The 24,453-nt window shown below is 45.1% G+C and overlaps 1 protein-coding gene across 1 annotated transcript in view; it reads left to right on the top strand.

Annotated features, from left to right (window-relative positions):
• Positions 1-8,518: 8,518 nt before the first annotated feature.
• Positions 8,519-24,453, top strand: part of pik3cg (phosphatidylinositol-4,5-bisphosphate 3-kinase, catalytic subunit gamma) — a 44,081-nt gene continuing 28,146 nt past the window's right edge. The window contains exons 1-2 of the mRNA XM_068004372.1: positions 8,519-8,664; positions 20,197-22,224. Coding sequence (XP_067860473.1) covers positions 20,209-22,224 — 2,016 coding nt within the window. The 5' untranslated portion in view covers positions 8,519-8,664; positions 20,197-20,208. The remainder of the gene's footprint in view (positions 8,665-20,196; positions 22,225-24,453) is intronic.

The raw sequence follows: 24,453 nt of genomic DNA, 5'->3' as shown, positions 1-24,453 counted from the left end.
TCTGTGTGCTGTTCATCCAGTCAGGCGAGCCGTCATCGCAAGTCCGCCTGTACGGGCGTCAGTGTTCTGAATAATTCTCTTGAGTTTTTAAAAAAAAATACGATCCTAAGGATTAAACTGCAGAATGTTCAAGCTGTGAATTTCCTTTGATCTCTCGAGAGGAAATTATGTCGCTTGTTGGTGCCGTACTGGATTTGTCAATGTAATCAGTGCCGCACTTTTAAGCGCCACTGGATCTCGTAAAAGATTAATATATGTACGATTAATAAAATAGCAATACAATGGGCAATTAGAGACTGTGTGTGTAATTACCTGAGGGTTACTGAATCCAGGGCACGGAAAAACCGAACAGCACTGTGGGAGAACCTTCATCACACGGACTGCAGCGGTTCAAGAATGCAGCTCACCACCACCTTCTCAAGGGCAATAAATGTCAGCCTTGCCAGCGATGCCCACATCCCAAGAACGCACAAATGAAAAAGGATTCATCATTAGGGATGTAGATTGGAACAGAAGCTTTGAAAGGAAGAGTTAGATATGATTTAGTGAAAGAATTAATTCTATGACAGTTGTTAGAACCAGGACTTAAATACCAGGATGTATCTTAAGGGCACTTGAGAGATCATTTCAACTCCTGTATCAACACCTGTTGAGTAGAGAGTTTTCAGGGTTACAGAGATAGAAATAGGAGTAGGCCATTCAACCTGCTCTACCATTTTACATGTCATGGCAGCTCCATCTTATTAATCCTAATTCTGTACTTTTCTTCGACCCTTTAATACCCTTACGTCCCAAGTAAATATCAGTCTCCCTTTTGGCTCAGTGTAGCACTCCACGCCAGAGATTTGAGCACCTAATCTAGGCTGATGCTTCAGTGCAGTACTGAGGGAGTGCTGTATTGTCAGAGGTGTCGTCTTTAGGATGAGACATTAAACCGAGGCCCTGACTGCCTGTTGAGGTGGACATAAAATATCCCATGGCATTATTTGAAGAGCAGGGGAGTTCTCCCAGGTGTCCTGATCCAGATTTATCCCTCAATCAACATCACTAAAACAGATTATCTGGCCATCATCTCATTGCTGTCTATAGGACCTTGCTGTGCGTAAATTGGCTGCCCTATTTGCCTTCAAAATAACAGTGACTACACTTGAAAAGTAATTAATTGGTTGTAAGGTGCTTTGGGACGTCTTGAGGGTGTGAAAGGTGCTATACAAATGCAAGTTGGTTTGTTCTTTAAATACCTCAATTAGCTTTGCAGCTATGGCTTTCTGGGGTAGATATTGACAGACTGGTTTGATTCATAGGGGATTTAGAATGAGGGTATAGAGATTGTGGGATGAGGAGGGAAGAAAATCATTGAGGTAGTGGTGGGGGGCTGGGTGGCCTAAAAGGCATTTCCTCCTTCGAAGATTTCTTACTTATTAAACTCCACCGTGTAGCCATATTTTGGAATATTGCAAATCGCTAATCTTTGTGGTATACTCTTCCATCATTACATGGTGCATGAGAGACCGTCTTTAATTAGTATCAACAGACTTGAGGGCTAAGCCACAAGAGGGCGATCACTCTAATTATACCAACAGCTGCAGCTCTCATTTTAGCTGAAAAAAATAGAAGTTATGGCATGGTGGAGGCCATTCACCTCATCAACAACAACTTGTATCCATATAGTGCCTTTAAAGCAGTAAAACATCCCAAGGCGCTTCATAGCATTATCACCTACAATTAGACACCAAGCCACATGAGCTATTCTGACAGGTGACTAAAAGCTTGGTCAAAGAGGTAGGTTTTAATAGAATGTTAGCCTTTTAAAATCTAGAGGGCTAGAATATAAAGGGGTGGAAGTTTTGCTACAAAGCCCTGGTTAGACCACATCTGGAGTACTGTGTACAGTTCTGGGCTCCACACCTTAGAAAAGATATATTGGCCGTAGAAGGAGTGCAGCACAGATTCACCAGAATGTTACCAGAGCGGCATGGGTTAGATTATGAGATGAGATTAAATAAACTAGGTTTGTATTCCCTGGAGTATAGAAGGTTAGGGGGTGATTTGATTGAGGTTTTTAGGATTTTGAAAGCAATTGACAGGGCAGATAGAAACTTTTTCTGCTGGTGGGGGAGTCTCGGACATGGGGACATAACCTTAAAATCAGAGCCAGGCCATTCAGGAGAGAAGTTAGGGAACACTTCACACAGGGAGTGGCAAATGTGGAACTCTCTCCCACAAAAAGCAGTATTGCTAGCTCAGTTAATCATTTTAAATCTGAGATTGATAGATTTTTGCTAGCTGAGGGTATTAAGGGAGATGGAGCCAAGGTGGGTGGATGGAGTTAGGATACAGACCAGCCATGATCTCATTGAATGGCGGAACAGGCTCGAGGGGCTGAAAGGGGCCTACTCCTGTTCCTATGTTAAGGAGTGTCTTAAAGAAGGATAGAGAGGCAGAGTGTTTAGGGAGGAAATTCTGGAGTTTAGGGCCTAGGCAGCTGAAAGCACGGCCGCCAATAGTGGAGTGATGAAAATTAGGGATGCACAAGAAGCCATTGTTGAAGGTGCGCAGAGATCTTGGAGGTTTGTAGGGCTGGAGGAGGTCACAGAGATAGGCAGGAGCTAGGCCATGGAGGAATTTGAACACAAGCATGAAAATTTTAAAATCGAGGCATTGCCAGACAAGGAGCCAATGTAGGTCAGTGAGCACGGGTGAACGAGACTTGGTACTAGTTAGGATACGGGCAGCAGAGTTTTGGATGAACCCACTGCTGCCTGTTCAGCTGGGGTCATCTACTTCAACCCTATTTGCATACTCTTCTCCTTTCTCACCAGGGCAAGATATGGATTTGAATGCAATAACTGGTAAGTTGTTGACTGGCACCAGAAAAAATTGCCATCAAAGCTTTTGAATTGTCGTAATAACCCAACTGGTTCACTAATGTCCCTCAGGGAATGGAACGTCCCATCTCTATCCATTGTGCCCCACAATATGTGGTTGACCCCCAATGTTCTCTGAAGTGGCCTCACAAGCCACCCAATTGTAAAACAATAGCTATAGAACACAATCCTAAAAGAAATCCACAGAACACCATTGTAGGACAAGGACTGCAGTAGTTCAAGGAGAAGGCCCACATTACCACCACCCCAGGGCAACTAGGTGTGGGCAATAAATGTGACTTCATCGTCACCCAAATCCCAAAAACAAATTAAAAATATTTTTCAAATACTTGTCCAATTCCATTTAAATTATGTTGTAAACTGTCTTGATATCCACATGTGGTAAAGTGTTTGTTGTCCTAATAACCCTCTGTGGGGGAAAAAAAGTCTTCTAATTTCCCCCTTGTTCTTTTTGTGATAATCCTGTCCTATGTGAACTGATAAAATATTAGGGTTTATATAATGAGTGAGGACAAAGCAACTGAAAACGATTTAGTACTGTCAACTACTCCAAAAGCCAAAGTGTGTTTGTATATAATTGGATGTGCTACATTGTTAACCGTAGTGTGAGTGATAACAGCAGGTAAATGGCCACCATTATATACCCGAATAGCGGTGGTTCGCAAACATTCCTGTGAGGTTATGCCCTCTTGTTCTGGATTCCCCCACTTCTCTACCTCACCTGCACTCCTGGGGACTCTGTCTCAGTTGCTGAAAGACAGCATCATCCACCCAAAGGCAAGCAGTGCTTTCATTACAGAAATCATTTTCATTAGTATGCATCAACAGACATAATGTGCTTGTAAGCCAAGAAAGGGAGAAAACTGATAATGTTTGGGATCCCCTCATGGACCCTAGTGTCCAAGTCTGTGCTGTACAGAGTAGCTACACATTGACGCCCTTGTTAAAAGGGCGAGGGCTACATGTGGGATATATCGTGCAGTTTCGGGCCCTGCTATCAAAAGGACATTGATGGGTTTCAGAAGCTGCAGAGAAGAGTGACGAAGGTGAGTTTGGAACTCAGGACTCAAGTTAGAGGAAGGACTCTCTGAACTGAACTTGTTTTTATTGGGGAAAAGAAAATTGAGAGGATATGATCCATGTCTAAAATCCTGAGAGGTAGTTAATGTAGATCTATGATGTGGAGATGCCGGTGATGGACTGGGGTGGACAAATGTAAGGACTTGCACAACACCAGGTTATATATAAATGACTATATATGCTATGCGTTTTTAGAATCCCTTCACTCACCTGACGAAGGAGGAAAGCTTCGAAAATAAAACTGTTGGACTATAACCTGGTGTTGTGCAAGTCCTTACAAATGTAGATCTAAGTAGACAATTTGGCTTGGATTGTGACTGCAGAACTAATAGTTATGAGTTTAAAAATAAGCTCAAATGACATTAAAGGATTACCCCCTTCCAACAGATGTGAAACAGACTTTGCAGCAAAAGCGGTTGATGCTGAGTTGATGAATTCCTTAAAACGGATCTGGATAAGAAGTGATTAAGATGCCTCAACACCCCATGTGACAAAATAGTTTCTGGAAAGATTGAGGGGAGGGTTGGGGAGGACAGGAGGCCATTGTTAAATAATGGAGACGTGAGGGTGGGTGAATATTCCATGGTTTTCCTTGATCCTTCTGTGGATCAAGGAGTATTTATGTAGAATTCCCTCGGGCGATTAGTCCACTGTAAAGGTGCTGAGCATGTACGGTGGCTATAGACGGGAAGAGATCAGGAGGGTGAAAGGTCACACAGGAAAGTCATTTCCACTGCTTTGAGGCGACAGTTTCTGAAGATGTTAGAAGTACTTTTGGTGAAAATTTAAAGGGATCGCTGCAGAGTGAGATCATGGGTTTCCCTCTGGGGATTCCATTGTCCCTGTGCTTTGAGGAAGAAGACCTGGCAGGGCTAAGGATGGAAGCCAGGGGAGTGTGGCAGCATGTAGGCGGACAACATCTGACCCACAGGTATCTGCACCACAAGAGGACCTATCTGGATTCTTCATATAGGCAGCGTCTGAGAAGTGCTACCTTTTCCCAATACCTGACTTGCAGCCTCTTTCCACCATGGGCACTGCCTCCTCAGTGGCTGTGAAGGTGACAACAGCACTTAACTTTTATGCAGCTGGATGTTTCCAGATGACATTAATCACATGAGTCAGTCAGCAGTTCATCGCTGCATTAGATACGTCACACGTGCTGTTTAAGCATAGCTCTTGAGTTCATCTGTCTTTACCAAGGAAGAAGATGCTGCCAGAGTCTCAGTAAAGGAAGATGTAGTTGAGATACTGGATGGGCTAAAAATTGATAAAGAGGAAGTACTAGAAAAGCTAGCTGTACTTAAAGTAGATAAGTCACCTGGTCTGGATGGGATGCATCCTAGGTTGCTGAGGGAAGTAAGGGTGGAAATTGCAGAAGTGCTAGCCATAATCTTCCAAACATCCTTAGATACAGGGGTTGGTGCCAGAGGACTGGAGAATTGCAAATGTTACACCCTTGTTCAAAAAAGGGTGTAAGGATAAACCCAGCAACTACAGGCCAGTCAGTTTAACCTCAGTGGTGGGGAAACTTTTAGAAATGATATTCCGGGATAGAATTAACAGTCACTTGGACGAGTGTAGATTGATTGTGGAAAGTCAGCATGGATTTGTTAAAGGCAAATCGCGTTTAATTAACTTGATAGAGTTTTTTGATGAGGTAACAGAGAGGGTAGATGAGGGCAATGCAGTTGACGTGTATATAGACTTTCAAAAGGCATTTGATAAGGTACCGCATGGTAGGTTTGTCATCAAGATTACGGCCCATGGAATAAAGGGGGCAGTAGCAACAGAGATACAGAATTGACTAAGTGATAGGAAACAGAGAGTAGTGGTGAATGGTTGTTTTTCAGACTGGAGGGAGGTGTACAGTGGTGTTCCCCAGGGGGTGGTGCTGGGACCACTGCTTTTCTTGATATCTATTAATGACTTGGATTTGGGTGTACAGGGCACAATTTCAAAATTTGCAATTGACACAAAACTTGGAAGGGTACTGAACAGTTAGGAGGATAGTGATAAACTGCAAGAGGATAGAGACAGGCTGGTGGAATGGGCGGACATATGGCAGATGAAATTTAACGCAGAAAAATGCGAAGTGTTACATTTTGGTAGGAAGAACGAGGAGAGGCAATATAAACTAGAGGGCACAATTCTAAAAGGGTTACAGGAACAGAGAGATCTGGGGATATATGTGCACAAATCGTTGAATGTGGCAGGGAAGGTTGAGAAGGTGGTTAAAAAAGCATACAGAATCCTGGGCTTTATAAATAGAGGCATAGGTAACAAAAGTAAGGAAGTCATGATGAACCTTTATAAAACACTGGTTCAGCCACAACTGGAGTATTGTGTCCAATTCTGGGCACCACACTTCAGGAAAGATGTGAAGGCCTTCGACAGGATGCAGAAGAGATTTACTAGAATGATTCCAGGGATGAGGGACTTTAGTTACGTGGATAGACTGGAGAAGCTGGGGTTGTTCTCCTTGAAACAGAGCAAGTTGAGAGGAGATTTGATAGAGGTATTCAAAATCATGAAGTGTTTGGACAGACTAGATAGAAAACAAATGTTCCCATTGGCGGAAGGGTCAAGAATCAGAGGACAAAGATTTAAAGTGATTGGCAAAAGAACCAAAGGTGACATGAGGAAAAACTTTTTTACACAGCGAGTGGTTAGGATCTGGAATGCACTGCCTGAGGGGGTGGTGGAGGCAGATTCAATCGTGGCTTTCAAAAGGGAACTGGATAAGTACTTGAAAGGAAAAAATGTGCAGGGCTACAGGGATAGGGCGGGGGAGTGGGACTAGCTGGATTACACTTGAAGAGAGCCGGCGTGGACTCGGTGGGCCAAATTGCCTCCTTCCATGCTGTAACCTTTCTATGATTCTATTCAGTTCCACGTGGACACAGTAAATCAGAGATAGAGAGAACCATCAACTTCTTCTGAATGGTCGGATTCCCCAAGTGCAGGTGTCTATGGTGCCATTGTTGCCACCCATGTGGCTAAAAAGGCCCCGTCTGAAAGCCCCATCAACAGGAAGGGATTTAATTCCCTCAATCTCCAGATAGTGGATAATGCTAAACATCCACTCCCTCCACCGTGGCTGCAGTGTGTACAATCCACAGGATGCGCTGCAGCAAGTCGCCAAGGCTTCTTCGACAGCAAACCCGCGACCTGTACCACCTAGAAGGACAAGGACAGAAGGCACATGGGAACAACACCACCTGCACGTTCCCCTCCAAATCACACACCATTCTGACTTGGAAATATATCGCCGTTCCTTCATCGTCGCTGGGTCAAAATCCTGGAACTCCCTTCCTAACAGCACTGCGTGAGCACCTTCACCACACAGACTGCAGCGGTTCAAGAAGGCGGCTCACCACCACCTTCTCAAGGGCAATTATGGATGGGCAATAAATGCTGGCCTTGCCAGAAATGCCCATAACCCCAGAATGAATAGTAAAAAACTAATTCTGCATGTCATTGGGGAATGGTCATGATGCGTTTATTCTCAGGCAATCCAGAATACTTGTACTGCTTATCCACAGCTACATGATAGGAGACCAGTGATACCCACTAGAGCCTTGACTGATTCCTTTTCAGGATCCAAGGACAGAGGCCGAAAATAGGTTCAATGCTGGAAGCTACCGGGATCATTTTGGAAAGGACCATTGGAATTCTCAAGTGCCATTTCCAGTGCCTGGACAGGTCAGGGGGATGGACCCCGGCTTCCAGTATTGTAGGGGTTCACTGCACCCTCTGTAATTGGGCCATTACAAAGGGATTGGGCCTTCCAAGCACAGAAGGTGAAGAGGGAGAAGATGCTGGAGGCCGATCCCCTGCTCACAACAAAGAATCGCAGGAGGTGGGCCTAGATACCTTAATGCCAGCAGCATCAGGCAAGGGACCACAAACTTTTCCCAATAAAGAGGGCGCCCTCAATCTGCATGACACAATAAAGCCCTTCATGGTCTCTTGCCTTGCTCTCAGACAACCATTCAGCTAATCTGTAATCCCTCTAATATCCTCTCTGGGCGAGGACAGTTACAAATATTAATCATCGTATAGCTAACGTCCCTGAAAAAAATACACACAATCATTTGCCAGAAATGGTTTACTACCATCTTGTCCCTCCATTGTACCCTACCACGACCTCTTATCACTGTGATTACTTCTTGTACCAAAAACTTGTGACCCTAACCTCTGACTCCTACGTGGTGTTGCCTCAGTGTCAGGAGATTGTGAAGCTTGATACTGGGACTGTACCAATGGAGCCCTAGAGGACTGAAATGGCCCTCAAAGCAATCTAGGAATTGCTAGAAGAAGATACAATTGCATTATTGTTGTATTGTGTGACTATCAGGATGGTAGAAGGCGAATTAGATGGACCTTGGTCTTTTCTCGTCTAGCAATTCTTACGTTCCTATGTACTCAGTGCTGGTGTTTCTGAATGAGTAAACGCTTTGAGAATCACTGTGGTTTGCTCTCGTTTCCTGAGCCCTGCTACAGCACTTCCTCTGCGTTTGTGCTTATAGACGGTGATCACCGAGACAACGCAAAAAGTACAAACACTGTTTAAACCATGCACAAAGGGTCGGGGCAACCTGCCCAGGCTGACTACAGCTGAGCCACAGTATTGTTGAGCGAAGAGAGCCTGTGTGATCGCAGACCTTCCATCACTGTTACTGATGACACGGAGGTAAGTTGAAGTTGTGCTGGATGTGTATCGTTTCTTCAGTCTCGAGAAGAAAAAGAAGCACCAAAATGGGGAAGTCGAGGAGTGGCTTCGCTGGTTTTTTTTCTACCCAGATCCTGTTGGGGATTGCCCAAGTGATCCAGTGCTGGTAAGAAACTAGGTGCACCGAAAATCGTAAGTTGTATCCATATCTGAAGGTAAAGAGAGTGGGCCAAAATGTCAAGAGTGGACGAGACGTCTATTCAAATTAATTTTAGTTTCCCCTCTTTCGGTTTCCTGGTGCTAAACTGGGCTGGAGGAGGGGAGAGGAACTTGCTCCAAGGCCTCTGCTGGTGCTATTCTAGAACTAGTTGGTACTGAATGCACAAAAGCAGCTCAGGATGACTCCTCACCCTGAGCTTTCTCCTCTCCCTGTGTGGAAATAGTTAAGCCGGGGTGAAAATCCTGGAATTCCATATCTCGCCACTCTGGGATCAGCATCAACTGCAAAGACTGAAGCAGAATGCCCGGGACCATTTTCTCAAGACAACTGTTGATAGGCAATAAATGTGGCCTCGCAATTTTTTCTTAAAAGCTCCATCTGGCACATCCCCTTGGGGAAATTCCAAATCTTAGCTCGTAGTTCCTGACTTCCACTTCCATCCAACAGAAGCCTTTCACACAACAGTGGAATTCTTTCTGTTCACCCTTCTGCACCTGAAGGCACTGGACCTTGCTGGAGTGTGCTTTCAAGCATTACAGCAGCCCTCCAGGACCTCACTGCAATGGTCATACTTTATCTCCTTGCGGGGATGTTAGCAGGATCCTTGGTTTCAAAAATGATGATGGTGGGGGGGGGGGGATTAGAACCGAGTCAATCTTCTTTAGAACTTTCAGAGTCAATCTTAAAGTGTCAGCCGTGGCTCAGTGGTAGCACTCTCGCCACTGAGTTAGAAGGTTGTGAGTTCAAGTCCTACTCCAGAGACTTGAGCCCATAATCCAGGCTGACCCTTCGGTGCAGTACAGAGGGAGTGCTGCACTGCCAGAGGTGCCATCTTTCAGATGAGAGGTTAAACCAAGGCCCCGTTTGCCCTCTCAGGTGGATGTAAAAGATCTCATGGCTCTATTTTGAAAAAGAGCAGAGAAATTCTCCCCAGTGTCCTGGCCAATATTTATCCCTCAACCAACATCGAAAAAAATAGATGATCTGGTCATTATCACATTGCTGTTTGTGGGATCTTGCTGTGTACAAATTGGCTGCTGCGTTTCCTACATTACTACAGTGACTCGACTTCAAAAGTACTTCATTGGCTGTAAAGTGCTTTGGGCATCCTAAGGTCGTGAAAGGTGCTACATAAATGCAAGTCTTTCCTTTCTTTCTTTCTTTCTGTGGCAGACTTGGTAATTCAATACCTGAGCCAACCAGGTCCATAGTAATCCCAGGCACTGTTGGCGATTGATTGATCAGCCAGCCTGGCTCACTGATGGAACCTGGAAGGTGGACCCATTCATTGGGGGCTGGGATTCTTCCAACTCTGCTCCAAACAAACCTTCAAGCCAAAACCTAATGGATATGTCGGTCCTGGTGGGCAAGGAGCTGGGAGCTTATTGAGTGCTTTGTGATAGTAAGCTGTGCTGTTTTAGCAGGTTATGCTTCAGCAGTACCCCAATACACTCTTGGACATCCCTTAGCCTTGACTCTTGCCAATTTAAGAATGTCTGTGTATAGGGAAAGACTGCACACTCCATATCAGGGAAACAGAAACTCTGCTTATTTGCATTTCTCAGTATTTCGGTTTGGAGACCATCAAACATTGGAATAGGGTTTTTGCATGTAGTCAGGCAAAAGGAAAAGTTGTCAAGCTAGTTAGTGAATATTGGTAGGAGCTTTTCCTTGTGATGGAAGGTTTTTGACTAAGACAATAATTGCAAAGATTGAGGCAGTAAATATTGCCACACCACATATGAAACAAATACAGGGTGGGGGAGGCAGGGGTGGGACACTGAAAAATTTTCATACTTTATCAAGATAAAAACAAAAGGAAATAAAGGCATGTTTATCTCTTTATGACAGTGACTGTATTAGACGGTATCAAAGCAGCACGCACTACAGACACCATGCAAATTAAACAAAGCATGATTATTCCCCAGCCTCTGGAAAGACATCACTCCAACAGTGAGAGGGAATGACTCATTTGTTGATGCTCACTGATCACACTTGAATCTTATGAAACCTACCTGCATTCGGATTATATCACGTTTATTTTTGCGCCACTTTACCATTGAAAGGATGGCTCAATGAAGAAGGTTCAAAGAAGCACAGAAGGGCTGGTTCTGAGACCCCAGATAAGAGTCGCTGGCAGAACTCAGCCTCATCACTGGATGGAAGAAGGTCGAGAAGAGTGGATAATGCAGATGTAAGCAATTTATTTAACTTGTGTTGTGATTGAAAGATTAAAGAGATTGAGTATAAAATTAACCAGCCTTCTGTGGGACTGAAAACTGGAAGATTTTCCTCTTCCCCCTTCTCCCAGCACAGAGTAGTAGAAATGCAGATTAGACTGCACCAGTTCTGATGACAGATCATCGACCTGAAACGTGAACTCTGTTTCTCTCTCCGCAGATACTGCCTGACCTGCCGAGTGTTTTCCAGCATTTTCTGATTTTTATTGCAGGTTAGACTTCCAGCATCAGAAATTAATGATGTCAATTCCTTTTTTTTAATAGAAGAGCTGGATAAATATCTGGTTAAGAATGGGATTAGGGCTTCTACAAAGAAATATGAACTGATCATCAAAGTGCTGTAGGGAACACTAGGATTTCTGTATTGGGGCCACTGGAACACAGTCTGTCGGTTGCGAATGGTCGGTGAATAAAGTAGGTTATAATAGAAAGAAAGACTTGAATTTATACAGCGCCTTTCACAATCTCAGGACCTCCCAAAGCGCTTTGCAGCCAATAAAATATTTTTGAAGTATAGTCACTGTCGTAATGTAGGAAACGTGGCAGTCAATTTGTGCACAGCAAGATCCCACAAGCAGCAATGTGATAATGGCCAGATCATCTTTTTTAGTGAGCTGGTTGGGGGATAAATATTGGCCATGACACCGGGGATCTTTTATGTCCACCTGAGAGGGTAGCTGGAGCCTCAGTTTAGAAACATAGAAAGTTTATGGCAAGAAGGAGGCCATTCGGCCCATCGTGTCCGTGCCGGTCGAAAAAGAGCTATCCAGCCTAATCCCACTTTCCAGCACTTGGTCCGTAGCCTTGTAGGTTACAGCACTTCAAGTGCACATCCAAGTACTTTTTAAATGTGATGAGGGTTTCTGCCTCTACCACCCTTTCAGGTAGTGAGTTCCAGACCCCTACCACCCTCTGGATGAAAAGATTTCTCCTCAGCTCCCCTCTAACCCTTCTACCAATTACTTTAAATCTATGTCACATAGTCGCAGGATAAGGGGTCGACCATTTAAGACTGAGATAAGGAGGCATTTCTTCACCCAGAGGGTTATGAGTCTTTGGAATTCTCTACCCCAGAGGCCTGTGGATGATCAGTCGTTGAATATATTTAAGGATGAGATAGATAAATTTTTGGACTCTAGAGGATTCAAGGGATATGGGGATCAGGCAGGAAAGTGGATTTGAGGTTGAAGATCAGCCATGATCTGATTGAATGGCAGAGCAGGCTCGAGGGGCCGTATGGCCTACTCCTGCTCCTATTTCTTATGTTCTTATGTATGCCTCCTGGTTATTGACTTCTCCGATAAGGGAAATAGGTCCTTCCTATCCACTCTATCTAGGCCCTTCATAATTTTGTACACCTCAATTAAATCTCCCCTCAGCCTCCTCTGTTCCAAAGAAAACAACCCCAGCTTATCCAATCTTTCCTCATAGCTAAAATTCTCCAGTCCTGGCAACATCCTCGTAAATCTCCTCTGTACCCTCTCTAGTGCAATCACATCTTTCTTGTAATGTGGTGACCAGAACTGTACGCAGTACTCAAGCTGTGGCCTAACTAGTGTTTTATGCAGTTCTAGCATAACCTCCCTGATTTTACATTCTATGCCTTGGCTAATAAAGGAAAGTATCCTATATGTCTTCTTAACCACCTTATCTACCTGTCCTGCTACCTTCAGGGATCTGTGGACATGTACTTTAAGGTCCCTCTCTTCCTCTATATCTTTCGGTATCCTCCCATTTATTGTGTATTCCTTTGCCTTGTTTGACCTCCCCAAATGCATTACCTCACACTTCTCCAGATTGAATTCCATTTGCCACTTTTCTGCCCACCTGACCAGTCCATTGATATCTTCCTGCAGTCTACAGCTTTCCTCCTCACTATCAACCACATGGCCAATTTTTGTACCATCTGCGATCTTCTTAATCATGCCCCCTACATTTAAGTCTAAATCATAAATACATACCACAAAAAGCAAGGGTCCTAGTACTGAGCCCTGCGGAACCCCCCTGGAAACAGCCTTCCAGATGCAAACACACCATTGACCATTACCCTTTGCTTCCTGCCACTGAGCCAATTTTGGATCCAACTAGCCACTTTCCCTTGGATCCCATGGGCTTTTAGTTTTTTGACCAACCTACCATGTGGGATCTTGTCAAAAGCCTTGCTAAAATCCATGTACACTACATCAAACGCGTTACCCTCATCGACCCTCCTTGTTACCTCCTCAAAAAATTCAATCAAGTCAGTCAGACACGACCTTCCCTTAACAAATCCATGCTGACTGTCCTTGATTAATCCGTGCCTTTCTAAATGACGGTTTATACTATCTCTCAGAATTGATTCCAATAATTTGCCCACCACCGAGGTTAGACTGACTGGCCTGTAATTACTCAGTCTATACTTTTCTTCCTTTTTAAACATTGGTACAACGTCAGCAGTCCTCCTGTAGCCAGGGAGGATTGGAAAATGATGGTCAGAGCCTCCGCTATTTCCTCCCTTGCTTCTTTTAACAGCCTGGGATACATTTCTACTGGGGCCTGGCGATTTATCTACTTTCGAAGATGCTAAACCCCTTAATACTTCCTCTCTCACTATGTTTATCCCATCCAATATTTCACACTCCTCCTCCTTAACTACAATCTCTGCATCCTCCTCCTTTTGTGAAGACAGACGCAAAGTATTCATTAAGAACCATACCCACATCTTCTGCCTCTACACATAGGTTACCTTTTTGGTCTCTAATAGGCCCTACTCTTTCCTTAGTTATCCTCTTGCTCCTCATGTATTTATAAAACATTTTTGGGTTTTCCTTGCCAGTAGTTTTTCATGCCCTCGCTTTGCTTTCCTAATTTCCTTTTTAATTTCACCCCTGCACTTTCTATACTCCTCTAGATTTAACATCTGATCCAAAAGACGGCACCTCCTACAGTGCTGCACTCCCTCAGTACTACACTGGAGTATCAGCCTAGATTTTGTGCCCAAGTCTCTGGAGTGGGACTTGAACCTATGACCTTCTGACTCAGAGGCAAGAATGTGACCACTGAGCCACAGCGTAATAGTTACAATTTAAGCAAACCAAAGAGACTTTTTCTTGTGCCCAATTAAAAGTTCACTTTAGCAGACAAGGCCTCACTCCTTATGAACGAAAAAACATGATCTTAAGTGTGAGATAATCTAGGATAGCAGCGCAAGTAATGAATGTTTTCTGTTGCTAGGGTATGCACTGGGAATGGTTAAGGACCTCACTGTACACTCCTGGGGCAGAAATTTCCTCGGAGTTGCTCCCTTTCCGCTGCCATAACTGTGCCTGAAGTGCAGCGCAAAGCCAGTTTACACACGTAAACAATATTTCCGTCACACTTCCAATGAAGTTATGGCGGCGGAGCAGGCCCTGATCTCTCCAACTGACAGACAAATAACTCTCAGGTGAAAAACTACAAAGATTATTAAAATATAAGATTGACAGAAGCAAGATTAAAACAAACATCACATTTTGACTAGATGAAAGTAATTCAGGTACTTCCCACAATGAAGGGATTTGGTGTGATTTCCCCACACAGTGAAGGGATTTGGTGTGATTTCCCCACACACTGAAGGGATTTGGTGTGATTTCCCCACACACTGAAGGGATTTGGTGTGATTTCCCCACACACAGAAGGGATTTGGTGTGATTTCCCCACGTAGTGAAGGGATTTGGTGTGATTTCCCCACACAATGAAGGGATTTGGTGTGATTTCCCCACACAGTGAAGGGATTTGGTGTGATTTCCCCACACACAGAAGGGATTTGGTGTGATTTCCCCACGTAGTGAAGGGATTTGGTGTGATTTCCACACACACAGAAGGGATTTGGTGTGATTTCCCCACGTAGTGAAGGGATTTGGTGTGATTTCCCCACACAGTGAAGGGATTTGGTGTGATTTCCCCACGTAGTGAAGGGATTTGGTGTGATTTCCCCACGTAGTTAAGGGATTTGGTGTGATTTCCTCACACACTGAAGGGATTTGGTGTGATTTCCCCACACAATGAAGGGATTTGGTGTGATTTCCTCACACAGTGAAGGGATTTGGTGTGATTTCCCCACACAGTGAAGGGATTTGGTGTGATTTCCCCACACAATGAAGGGATTTGGTGTGATTTCCTCACACAGCGAAGGGATTTGGTGTGATTTCCCCACACAGTGAAGGGATTTGGTATGATTTCCCCACACAATGAAGGGATTTGGTGTGATTTCCTCACACAGTGAAGGGATTTGGTGTGATTTCCCCACAAAATGAAGGGATTTGGTGTGATTTCCTCACACAGTGAAGGGATTTGGTGTGATTTCCCCACACAGTGAAGGGATTTGGTGTGATTTCCCCACACAATGAAGGGATTTGGTGTGATTTCCTCACACAATGAAGGGATTTGGTGTGATTTCCTCACACAATGAAGGGATTTGGTGTGATTTCCCCACACAATGAAGGGATTTGGTGTGATTTCCCCACAAAATGAAGGGATTTGGTGTGATTTCCCCACACAATGAAGGGATTTGGTGTGATTTCATCACAAAATGAAGGGATTTGGTGTGATTTCCTCACACAATGAAGGGATTTGGTGTGATTTCCCTACACAATGAAGGGATTTGGTGTGATTTCCCTACACAATGAAGGGATTTGGTGTGATTTCCTCACACAATGAAGGGATTTGGTGTGATTTCCCAACACAATAAAGGGATTTGGTGTGATTTCCCCACACAGTGAAGGGATTTGGTGTGATTTCATCACAAAATGAAGGGATTTGGTGTGATTTCCCCACAAAATGAAGGGATTTGGTGTGATTTCCCCACAAAATGAAGGGATTTGGTGTGATTTCCCCACACAGTGAAGGGATTTGGTGTGATTTCCCCACAAAATGAAGGGATTTGGTATGATTTCCCCACACAGTGAAGGGATTTGGTGTGATTTCCCCACAAAATGAAGGGATTTGGTATGATTTCCCCACACAATGAAGGGATTTGGTGTGATTTCCTCACACAATGAAGGGATTTGGTGTGATTTCCCCACACAATGAAGGGATTTGGTGTGATTTCCCCACAAAATGAAGGGATTTGGAGTGATTTCCCCACACAATGAAGGGATTTGGTGTGATTTCATCACAAAATGAAGGGATTTGGTGTGATTTCCTCACACAATGAAGGGATTTGGTGTGATTTCCCTACACAATGAAGGGATTTGGTGTGATTTCCCTACACAATGAAGGGATTTGGTGTGATTTCCTCACACAATGAAGGGATTTGGTGTGATTTACCTACACAATGAAGGGATTTGGTGTGATTTCCCAACACAATAAAGGGATTTGGTGTGATTTCCCCACACAGTGAAGGGATTTGGTGTGATTTCATCACAAAATGAAGGGATTTGGTGTGATTTCCCCACAAAATGAAGGGATTTGGTGTGATTTCCCCACAAAATGAAGGGATTTGGTGTGATTTCCCCACAAAATGAAGGGATTTGGTGTGATTTCCCCACACAGTGAAGGGATTTGGTGTGATTTCCCCACAAAATGAAGGGATTTGGTATGATTTCCCCACACAGTGAAGGGATTTGGTGTGATTTCCCCACAAAATGAAGGGATTTGGTATGATTTCCCCACACAGTGAAAGGATTTGGTGTGATTTCCCCACAAAATGAAGGGATTTGGTGTGATTTCCTCACACAGTGAAGGGATTTGGTGTGATTTCCTCACACAGTGAAGGGATTTGGTGTGATTTCCCCACACAGTGAAGGGATTTGGTGTGATTTCCCCACACAGTGAAGGGATTTGGTGTGATTTCCCCACACAGTGAAGGGATTTGGTGTGATTTCCCCACACAGTGAAGGGATTTGGTGTGATTTCCCCACACAATGAAGGGATTTGGTGTGATTTCCCCACAAAATGAAGGGATTTGGTGTGATTTCCTCACACAGTGAAGGGATTTGGTGTGATTTCCCCACACAGTGAAGGGATTTGGTGTGATTTCCCCACAAAATGAAGGGATTTGGTGTGATTTCCTCACACAGTGAAGGGATTTGGTGTGATTTCCCCACAAAATGAAGGGATTTGGTGTGATTTCCCCACAAAATGAAGGGATTTGGTGTGATTTCCCTAAACAATGAAGGGATTTGGTGTGATTTCCCCACACAATGAAGGGATTTGGTGTGATTTCCCCACACAATGAAGGGATTTGGTGTGATTTCCCCACACAATGAAGGGATTTGATGTGATTTCCTCACACAATGAAGGGATTTGGTGTGATTTCCCCACAAAATGAAGGGATTTGGTGTGATTTCCCCACAAAATGAAGGGATTTGGTGTGATTTCCCTAAACAATGAAGGGATTTGGTGTGATTTCCCCACACAATGAAGGGATTTGGTGTGATTTCCTCACACAATGAAGGGATTTGGTGTGATTTCCCTACACAATGAAGGGATTTAGTGTGATTTCCCTACACAATAAAGGGATTTGGTGTGATTTCCCCACAAAATGAAGGGATTTGGTGTGATTTCCCCACAAAATGAAGGGATTTGGTGTGATTTCCCCACACAGTGAAGGGATTTGGTGTGATTTCCTCACACAGTGAAGGGATTTGGTGTGATTTCCCTACACAATGAAGGGATTTGGTGTGATTTCCCCACACAGTGAAGGGATTTGGTGTGATTTCCTCACACAGTGAAGGGATTTGGTGTGATTTCCCCACACAGTGAAGGGATTTGGTGTGATTTCCCCACACAATGAAGGGATTTGGTGTGATTTCCCCACACAATGAAGGGATTTGGTGTGATTTCCCTACACAATGAAGGGATTTGGTGTGATTTCCTCACACAGTGAAGGGATTTGGTGTGATTTCCCTACACAATGAAAGGATTTGGTGTGATTTCCCAACACAGTGAAGGGATTTGCTATGATTTCCCCACACAATGAAGGGATTTGGTGTGATTTCCCCACACAGTGAAGAGATTTGGTGTGATTTCCCTACACAATGAAGGGATTTGGTGTGATTTCCCCACACAGTGAAGGGATTTGGTGTGATTTCCCCACAAAATGAAGGGATTTGGTGTGATTTCCCCACACAATGAAGGGATTTGGTGTGATTTCCCCACAAAATGAAGGGAGTTGGTGTGATTTCCCCACAAAATGAAGGGATTTGGTGTGATTTCCCCACAAAATGAAGGGATTTGGTGTGATTTCCCCACAAAATGAAGGGATTTGGTGTGATTTCCCCACACAGTGAAGGGATTTGATGTGATTTCCCCACACAATGAAGGGATTTGGTGTGATTTCCCTACACAATGAAGGGATTTGGTGTGATTTCCCCACACAATGAAGGGATTTGGTGTGATTTCCCCACAAAATGAAGGGATTTGGTGTGATTTCCCCACACAGTGAAGGGATTTGATGTGATTTCCCCACACAATGAAGGGATTTGGTGTGATTTCCCTAAACAATGAAGGGATTTGGTGTGATTTCCCCACAAAATGAAGGGATTTGGTGTGATTTCCCCACAAAATGAAGGGATTTGGTATGATTTCCCCACACAATGAAGGGATTTGGTGTGATTTCCTCACACAGTGAAGGGATTTGGTGTGATTTCCCCACACAATGAAGGGATTTGGTGTGATTTCCCCACAAAATGAAGGGATTTGGTATGATTTCCCCACACAATGAAGGGATCCGTTGTGATTTCCTCACACAATGAAGGGATCCATTGTGATTTCCCCACACAATGAAGGGATCTGGTGTGATTTCCCCACACAGTGAAGGAATCTGGTGTGATTTCCCCACACAGTGAAGGAATCTGGTGTGATTTCCCCACACAGTGAAGGGACCATTGCGATTTCCACACACAGCAAAGTGATCCAGTGAGATTTCTCCACACAGTGAAGGGATTTGGTGTGATTTCCCCACACAGTGAAGGGATCCAGTGCGATTTCCCCACACAGTGAAGGGATCCAGAGTGATTTTCCAACATTGTGAGATCCTCGTTTTAATCATGCCACAGTTGCAAGTTACATTCCCATCATTTCACAGAGGGTGAGAGGGAGCAGCACTGATTCCCTACAGTGGAAGCATTTGCAGTATCTCACTTTCTCATATCCTCTTCCTCCCTTCCTGAGCCGAACTCATCCTGAGGAATCACAAATGGAGCACCACTATGGTACTGAGCTGTACAGATCAGTCAGTCCCTTCCCTACTCTGTGCTGAGTTAGCTGATCTCAGCCAATACAAATGATCTCAGTGTCCCCTTGGCTAGGGAGGGTGGAAGATCAGCCAGAACTCCCACTCCTCATTGGACTCCTGCTGGAAAGCGCACATGTATGAATGCTGAGTGAGAGCAGGATCAGAGGCTTGGCTGTGATGTCCTCCACAATTGGACACTCGCTGTCTAAGTTCACACGTGAAGAAAGACAGAAAGAACTTGCATTTATATCGCGCCTTTCACCACCTCAGGATGTCCTAAAGCGCTTTACAGCCAATGAACTACTTTTGAAGTGTAGTCACTGTTGTAATGTAGATAAACGCGGCAGCCAATTTGCGCACAGCAAGATCCCACAAACAGCACTGTGATACCCAGTAAATACTGGCCAGGACACTGGGACGAACTCCCCCTGCTCTTCTTCAAAACAGTGCCATGGGATCTTTTATGTCCACCTGAGAGGGCAGACTGGGCCTCGGTTTAACATCTCATCCGACAGTGCAGCACTCCCTCAGTAATGGGCTGGAGTGTCAGACTGGATTTTGTGCTCAAGTCTCTGGAACGGGACTTGAACCCACAAACCTCTGACTCAGAGGTGAGAGTGCTAGCACTGGGCCATGGCTGACACGATAAAGTGAAAAACAGCCTCTTGGGCAAGGTAGCTGTTGCCCATGGAACCGTACCCCAGCAAGAGAGGAAAGAAGAAAGAGGGCAAGCAAGTTGGGAAAAGAAACAAAAAAGCTGCATGCTGCCATTTTGTGGCACAGTGGTATCTGAACCCACAATCGCACTATGTCAGCAACTCCAGGTTGGCGATTCAGTTCTTCCGTACTGTATCACACGAACTCCTTTTTATCTCTGCATTGTATTTCCTCAACAGATTACTCCTGGCATGGAACAGCCAAAGAACGACAATGGTGAGTTGCCCATTGTCATGAGAGAGGAAAACAGGAGGAGGAGGAGGAAAATGAGAGCCAACACAACTAGGAACATGCAATACTACTCGCTGGAGCAGCTGACCATCGAGTTTGTTCTGCCCACTCGCAACAAGCTCAACAGTGTCCATGAGAAGGTCTCCTTGGACGTGACCGGGAATTACACAGTCGAACAACTGAAAGCGAAGGTTTGGGTGAAAGCTGGCGGGGTCAGCGCTTGTGCGGACTTCTACCAGAAGTTTAGCCCGGACCAGTTCAGATTATTGTACCAGAAGAAGGGGCAGTGGTACGAGATATACGACAAACACCAGGTGATCCAAACGCTGGACTGCATCAACTACTGGAAGGCGCTGCAGAAAAACAACGGCAAGATCCACCTGGTGCAGAAAACAAAAGCCTCCGAGGAATCCTTGCAGTTGCAAAACGACCTGAATTACCTGATTGGCTACGATGTGACTGACGTGAGCAATGTCCATGACGACGAGCTGGAATTCACCCGCCGAAAGCTCATCACCCCTCAGCTGAATGAAGTATCCACCAGAGATGCAAAGCTGTACTCTATGGACCCTTGGATCATCTCAAAGCCCCTGCCCGAATATCTGCTGAGCAAGATCTGCAATAATAATATCTTCCTAATTATTCACAGAGGAACGACAAGCCTGACTATAAAAGTGTCCATCGATGAGACTCCACAGAGTATTCTGAAGAACTTCTTCAAAAAGATGGCCAACAAAAAGGGCCTACTGGAAATCTCTGAGAGCCACAGTGAGGAAGACTTTGCTCTTAGGGTCTGTGGCAGGGAGGAGTACATAGTTGGTGACAACCCAATCAAGGACTTCCATTGGATAAGATGCTGTCTGAAGAACGGTGAGGAAATTCACTTTGTCCTGGATCTTCCCCCAGACCCAGCTCTGGATGAAGTTCAGAAGGAAGAGTGGCCTCTTGTGGACGACTGCACGGGGGTAACTGGATCCCACGAGCAGTTAACCCTGGAAGGAAAAGATCATGACAAAGTATTCACCATATCCCTCTGGGACTGCGAAAGAAAGTTCAGAGTCAAAATTATAGGGATTGATATCCCGGTGCTCCCAAGAAACACAGAACTCACCGTCTTTGTTGAGGCTAGTATACTGCATGGGCAACAGGTACTTGCACAACAGCGGACACCTACAAAAGCCTTTACGGAAGAAGTCCTGTGGAATATTTGGCTTGAATTCGACATTAAAGTCAAGGATCTGCCCAGAGGGGCACGACTGAATCTTCAGGTTTATTGTGGTAAGGCACCAGCACAAGGCACGAAGGGTGCATTCCAATCACAAGATGAAAGCTCATGGGACGCCAAGAGCAAGAAGCATATGCTGTACTATGTCAACCTCTTGGTGATCGACCATCGATCGCTCCTTCGACAGGGAGAGTACGTGCTTCACATGTGGAAGATTCCCGACAAAGGTGAAGAACAAGGGACTATCGAAGCTGACAAGCTCACGTCAGCAACCAATCCCGACAAGCAGACCTCCATGGCTATTTGCATTCTGTTGGACAGGTACAATTACCCAATTGCTCTGCCACGAAGCCGTCAAACCCCTGACCCCGAGGTTGAGAGGTCAGGCCACGAGATGCACAGTCAACTACGCAAGCAGTTTGAAGAGATCATCAGCACCGACCCCCTGAACCCACTGAGCACAGAGGACAAAGAGTTACTGTGGCACTTCAAGCATGAGTGCATGAGACAGCCTAAGGCCTTCCCCAAGTTTCTTAGCTCGGTAAAATGGGGACAACAGGAAGTAGTGCTGAAAACCCACCAACTGCTAAACAAACAGGTTATATGGGACAGCAGTCCTCTGGATGTGGGACTTGCAATGCAGCTTTTGGACTGTCGATTTTCAGATGAGCAGGTTCGGACATTGGCCATTCGAAAGCTGGAGACACTTGGCAATAGTGAGATGTTACGTTATCTCTTACAGCTGGTCCAGGTAAAATAACCTCCCGTTATACGTGAGTTACAGTGAAAGGGTAAGTCTACAGGTCTGGCTGGTAAAGGTAGTGATTGGTGTAGCACTAAACCGTGCAAACCAGAAGGTCCCAGGTTTGATCAACTGGTCCGTGCTAAGTCAGCAGATACCAGCCAGGGCAGTTGTATTGTCCAAGGGTTGAGGAGGAGGAAGGTTAACCAGGGTTCATCTTCCTGATTGTTAGCCAGTGCCCTGCTGGAAAGTGTGTATGGATGTTGGGTGAGCCTGGAATTGGGCTCATCAGTGGTACCCCTCTTACAGTCAAATAGTCTGCCCCCACTAACTATCACACATGGCGACTGGCTGGTTAATTTAATGTTTATGAAACGGGACTCCAGCAAATGTCAGCAACTCGAGGGGAGGCCAGGAGCAAATTGGAGCAAAATATAAGAAACTTAAAATGGTTTAATTCATCTCAATCACCACATAATCCTATTTATTGCACAGGGAAAGAGCTTTCTTTGTTTAATGAAAATCCAAATCGTCACAGACGGCCAGGGAGTAGTTATCTTGTGTAAAATCCCTTCAGTGACATAGACCCAGCCCTAGATCCCCATTCCTCACATTGGAGACACGCTGCATTGAAGCACAGGATCTTACAGTACAGAAGGAGGCCATTCGGCCCATCGTGCTTGTGCCGGCCCTTTGAAAGAGCTATCCAATTAGTCCCACTCCCCCTCTCTTTCCCCATAGCCCTGCAAATTTTTCCCCTTTATGTATTTATCCAATTCCCTTTGAAAGTTATTATTGAATCTGCTTCCACCACTCTTTCAGGCAGTGCGTTCCAGATCATAACAACTCGCTGCATTAAAAAGAAATTCTCCTCATCTCCTCTCTGGTTCTTTTGCCGATTACCTTAAATCTGTCTCCTCTGGTTACCAACCCTTCTGCCACTGGAAACAGTTTCTCCTTATGTATACTATCAAAACCCTTCATGATTTTGAACACCTCTCAAATCTCCTCTTCACCTTCTCTCCTCAAAGAGAACAATCCCAGCTTCTCCAGTCTCTCCACATAACTGAAGTCCCTCATCCCTGGTACCATTCTGGTAAATCCCCTCTGCATCCTCTCTAAGGCCTTGACATTCTTCCTAAAGTGTGGTGCTCCAGCTGAGGCCTAACTAGTGTTTTATAAAGCTTTAGCATAACTTCCTTACTTTTGTACTCTATGCATCTATTTATAAAGCCAAGGATCCTGTATGCTTTTTTTTAACAGCCTTCTCAGCTTGCCCTGCCGCCTTCAAAGATTTCTGTATGTAAACCCCCAGATCGCTCTGTTCGTACACCTGCTTTAAAATTGTACCATTTAGTTTATATTGCCTCTCTTCATTCTTCTTTCCAAAATGTATCACTTCACATTCCTTTATTTAATCACTAGTCTGTCTATTTCCTCCTGAAGTCTGCTACTATCCTTCTCACTGTTTACTACTTTACTGAGTTTCATGTCATCTGCACACTTTGAAATATGGGGCTCTATTTTAGCACCCGCTATCGGGTGCGTTCCTGGCGGGGGGGCTCCGAAAATCGGAGATTCCCGGCGCGGTACCGGAGCCCGCCCCGAACCCGTGCACTTCCGGGTTCCCCTCTGACGCGCCGGCGTGCGCGCGCAGCCCCCGCTGGTGGGAATCCCGCAGGCAATTAAAGCCAGCGGGATGCCACTTGACAATATTTATTTAGGTATTTCAGGTCATTAACTGACCTGATTAAGGGATTATGTGGGATTTTAGAACAAACTGGGACTGTTTCCCACACTGGGGGAAACACTCCCAGTTGAAATGGACGTGTTGCAGCTGTCAGCCTGTGGCAGCTGCAAAGGTCCATTTGACAGGTGGGGGGGGGAGACCCTCACTCATTGCAGGAGGCCACTCTGTCACTTGTGACAAAGTTTGGCCTCCACCACCCTCCTCCTGACAGTCAAAGTCACCAACCTGCACACTTACCCCAGGGTCCGGAGACATGTACCAACCTTGCGGACCCCCTCAGATGTACATCTTGCGGATGGGGGCCGCCGTAGCTGCAGTCATGACCTCCTCGGAGGGCGAACAGCATCACCAGCCTCACCAGCCTCGCCATCCACGCCGTCCACCTCTGACACATGGAGCTCCACGGAGTGCACAGCAGGAGGGAGGGCTACCGCAGAGAGAGATGCGTTGCAGAGGGCACTACCCTCACCACAGGGTCCACAGACTGA

Source organism: Heptranchias perlo, chromosome 23 (genome assembly GCF_035084215.1).
Source record: "Heptranchias perlo isolate sHepPer1 chromosome 23, sHepPer1.hap1, whole genome shotgun sequence".
NCBI classification, from domain to species: domain Eukaryota; kingdom Metazoa; phylum Chordata; class Chondrichthyes; order Hexanchiformes; family Hexanchidae; genus Heptranchias; species Heptranchias perlo.
The sequence above is the reverse complement of the archived record's forward strand: the minus strand, read 5'-3'. Positions and strand labels throughout refer to the sequence as shown.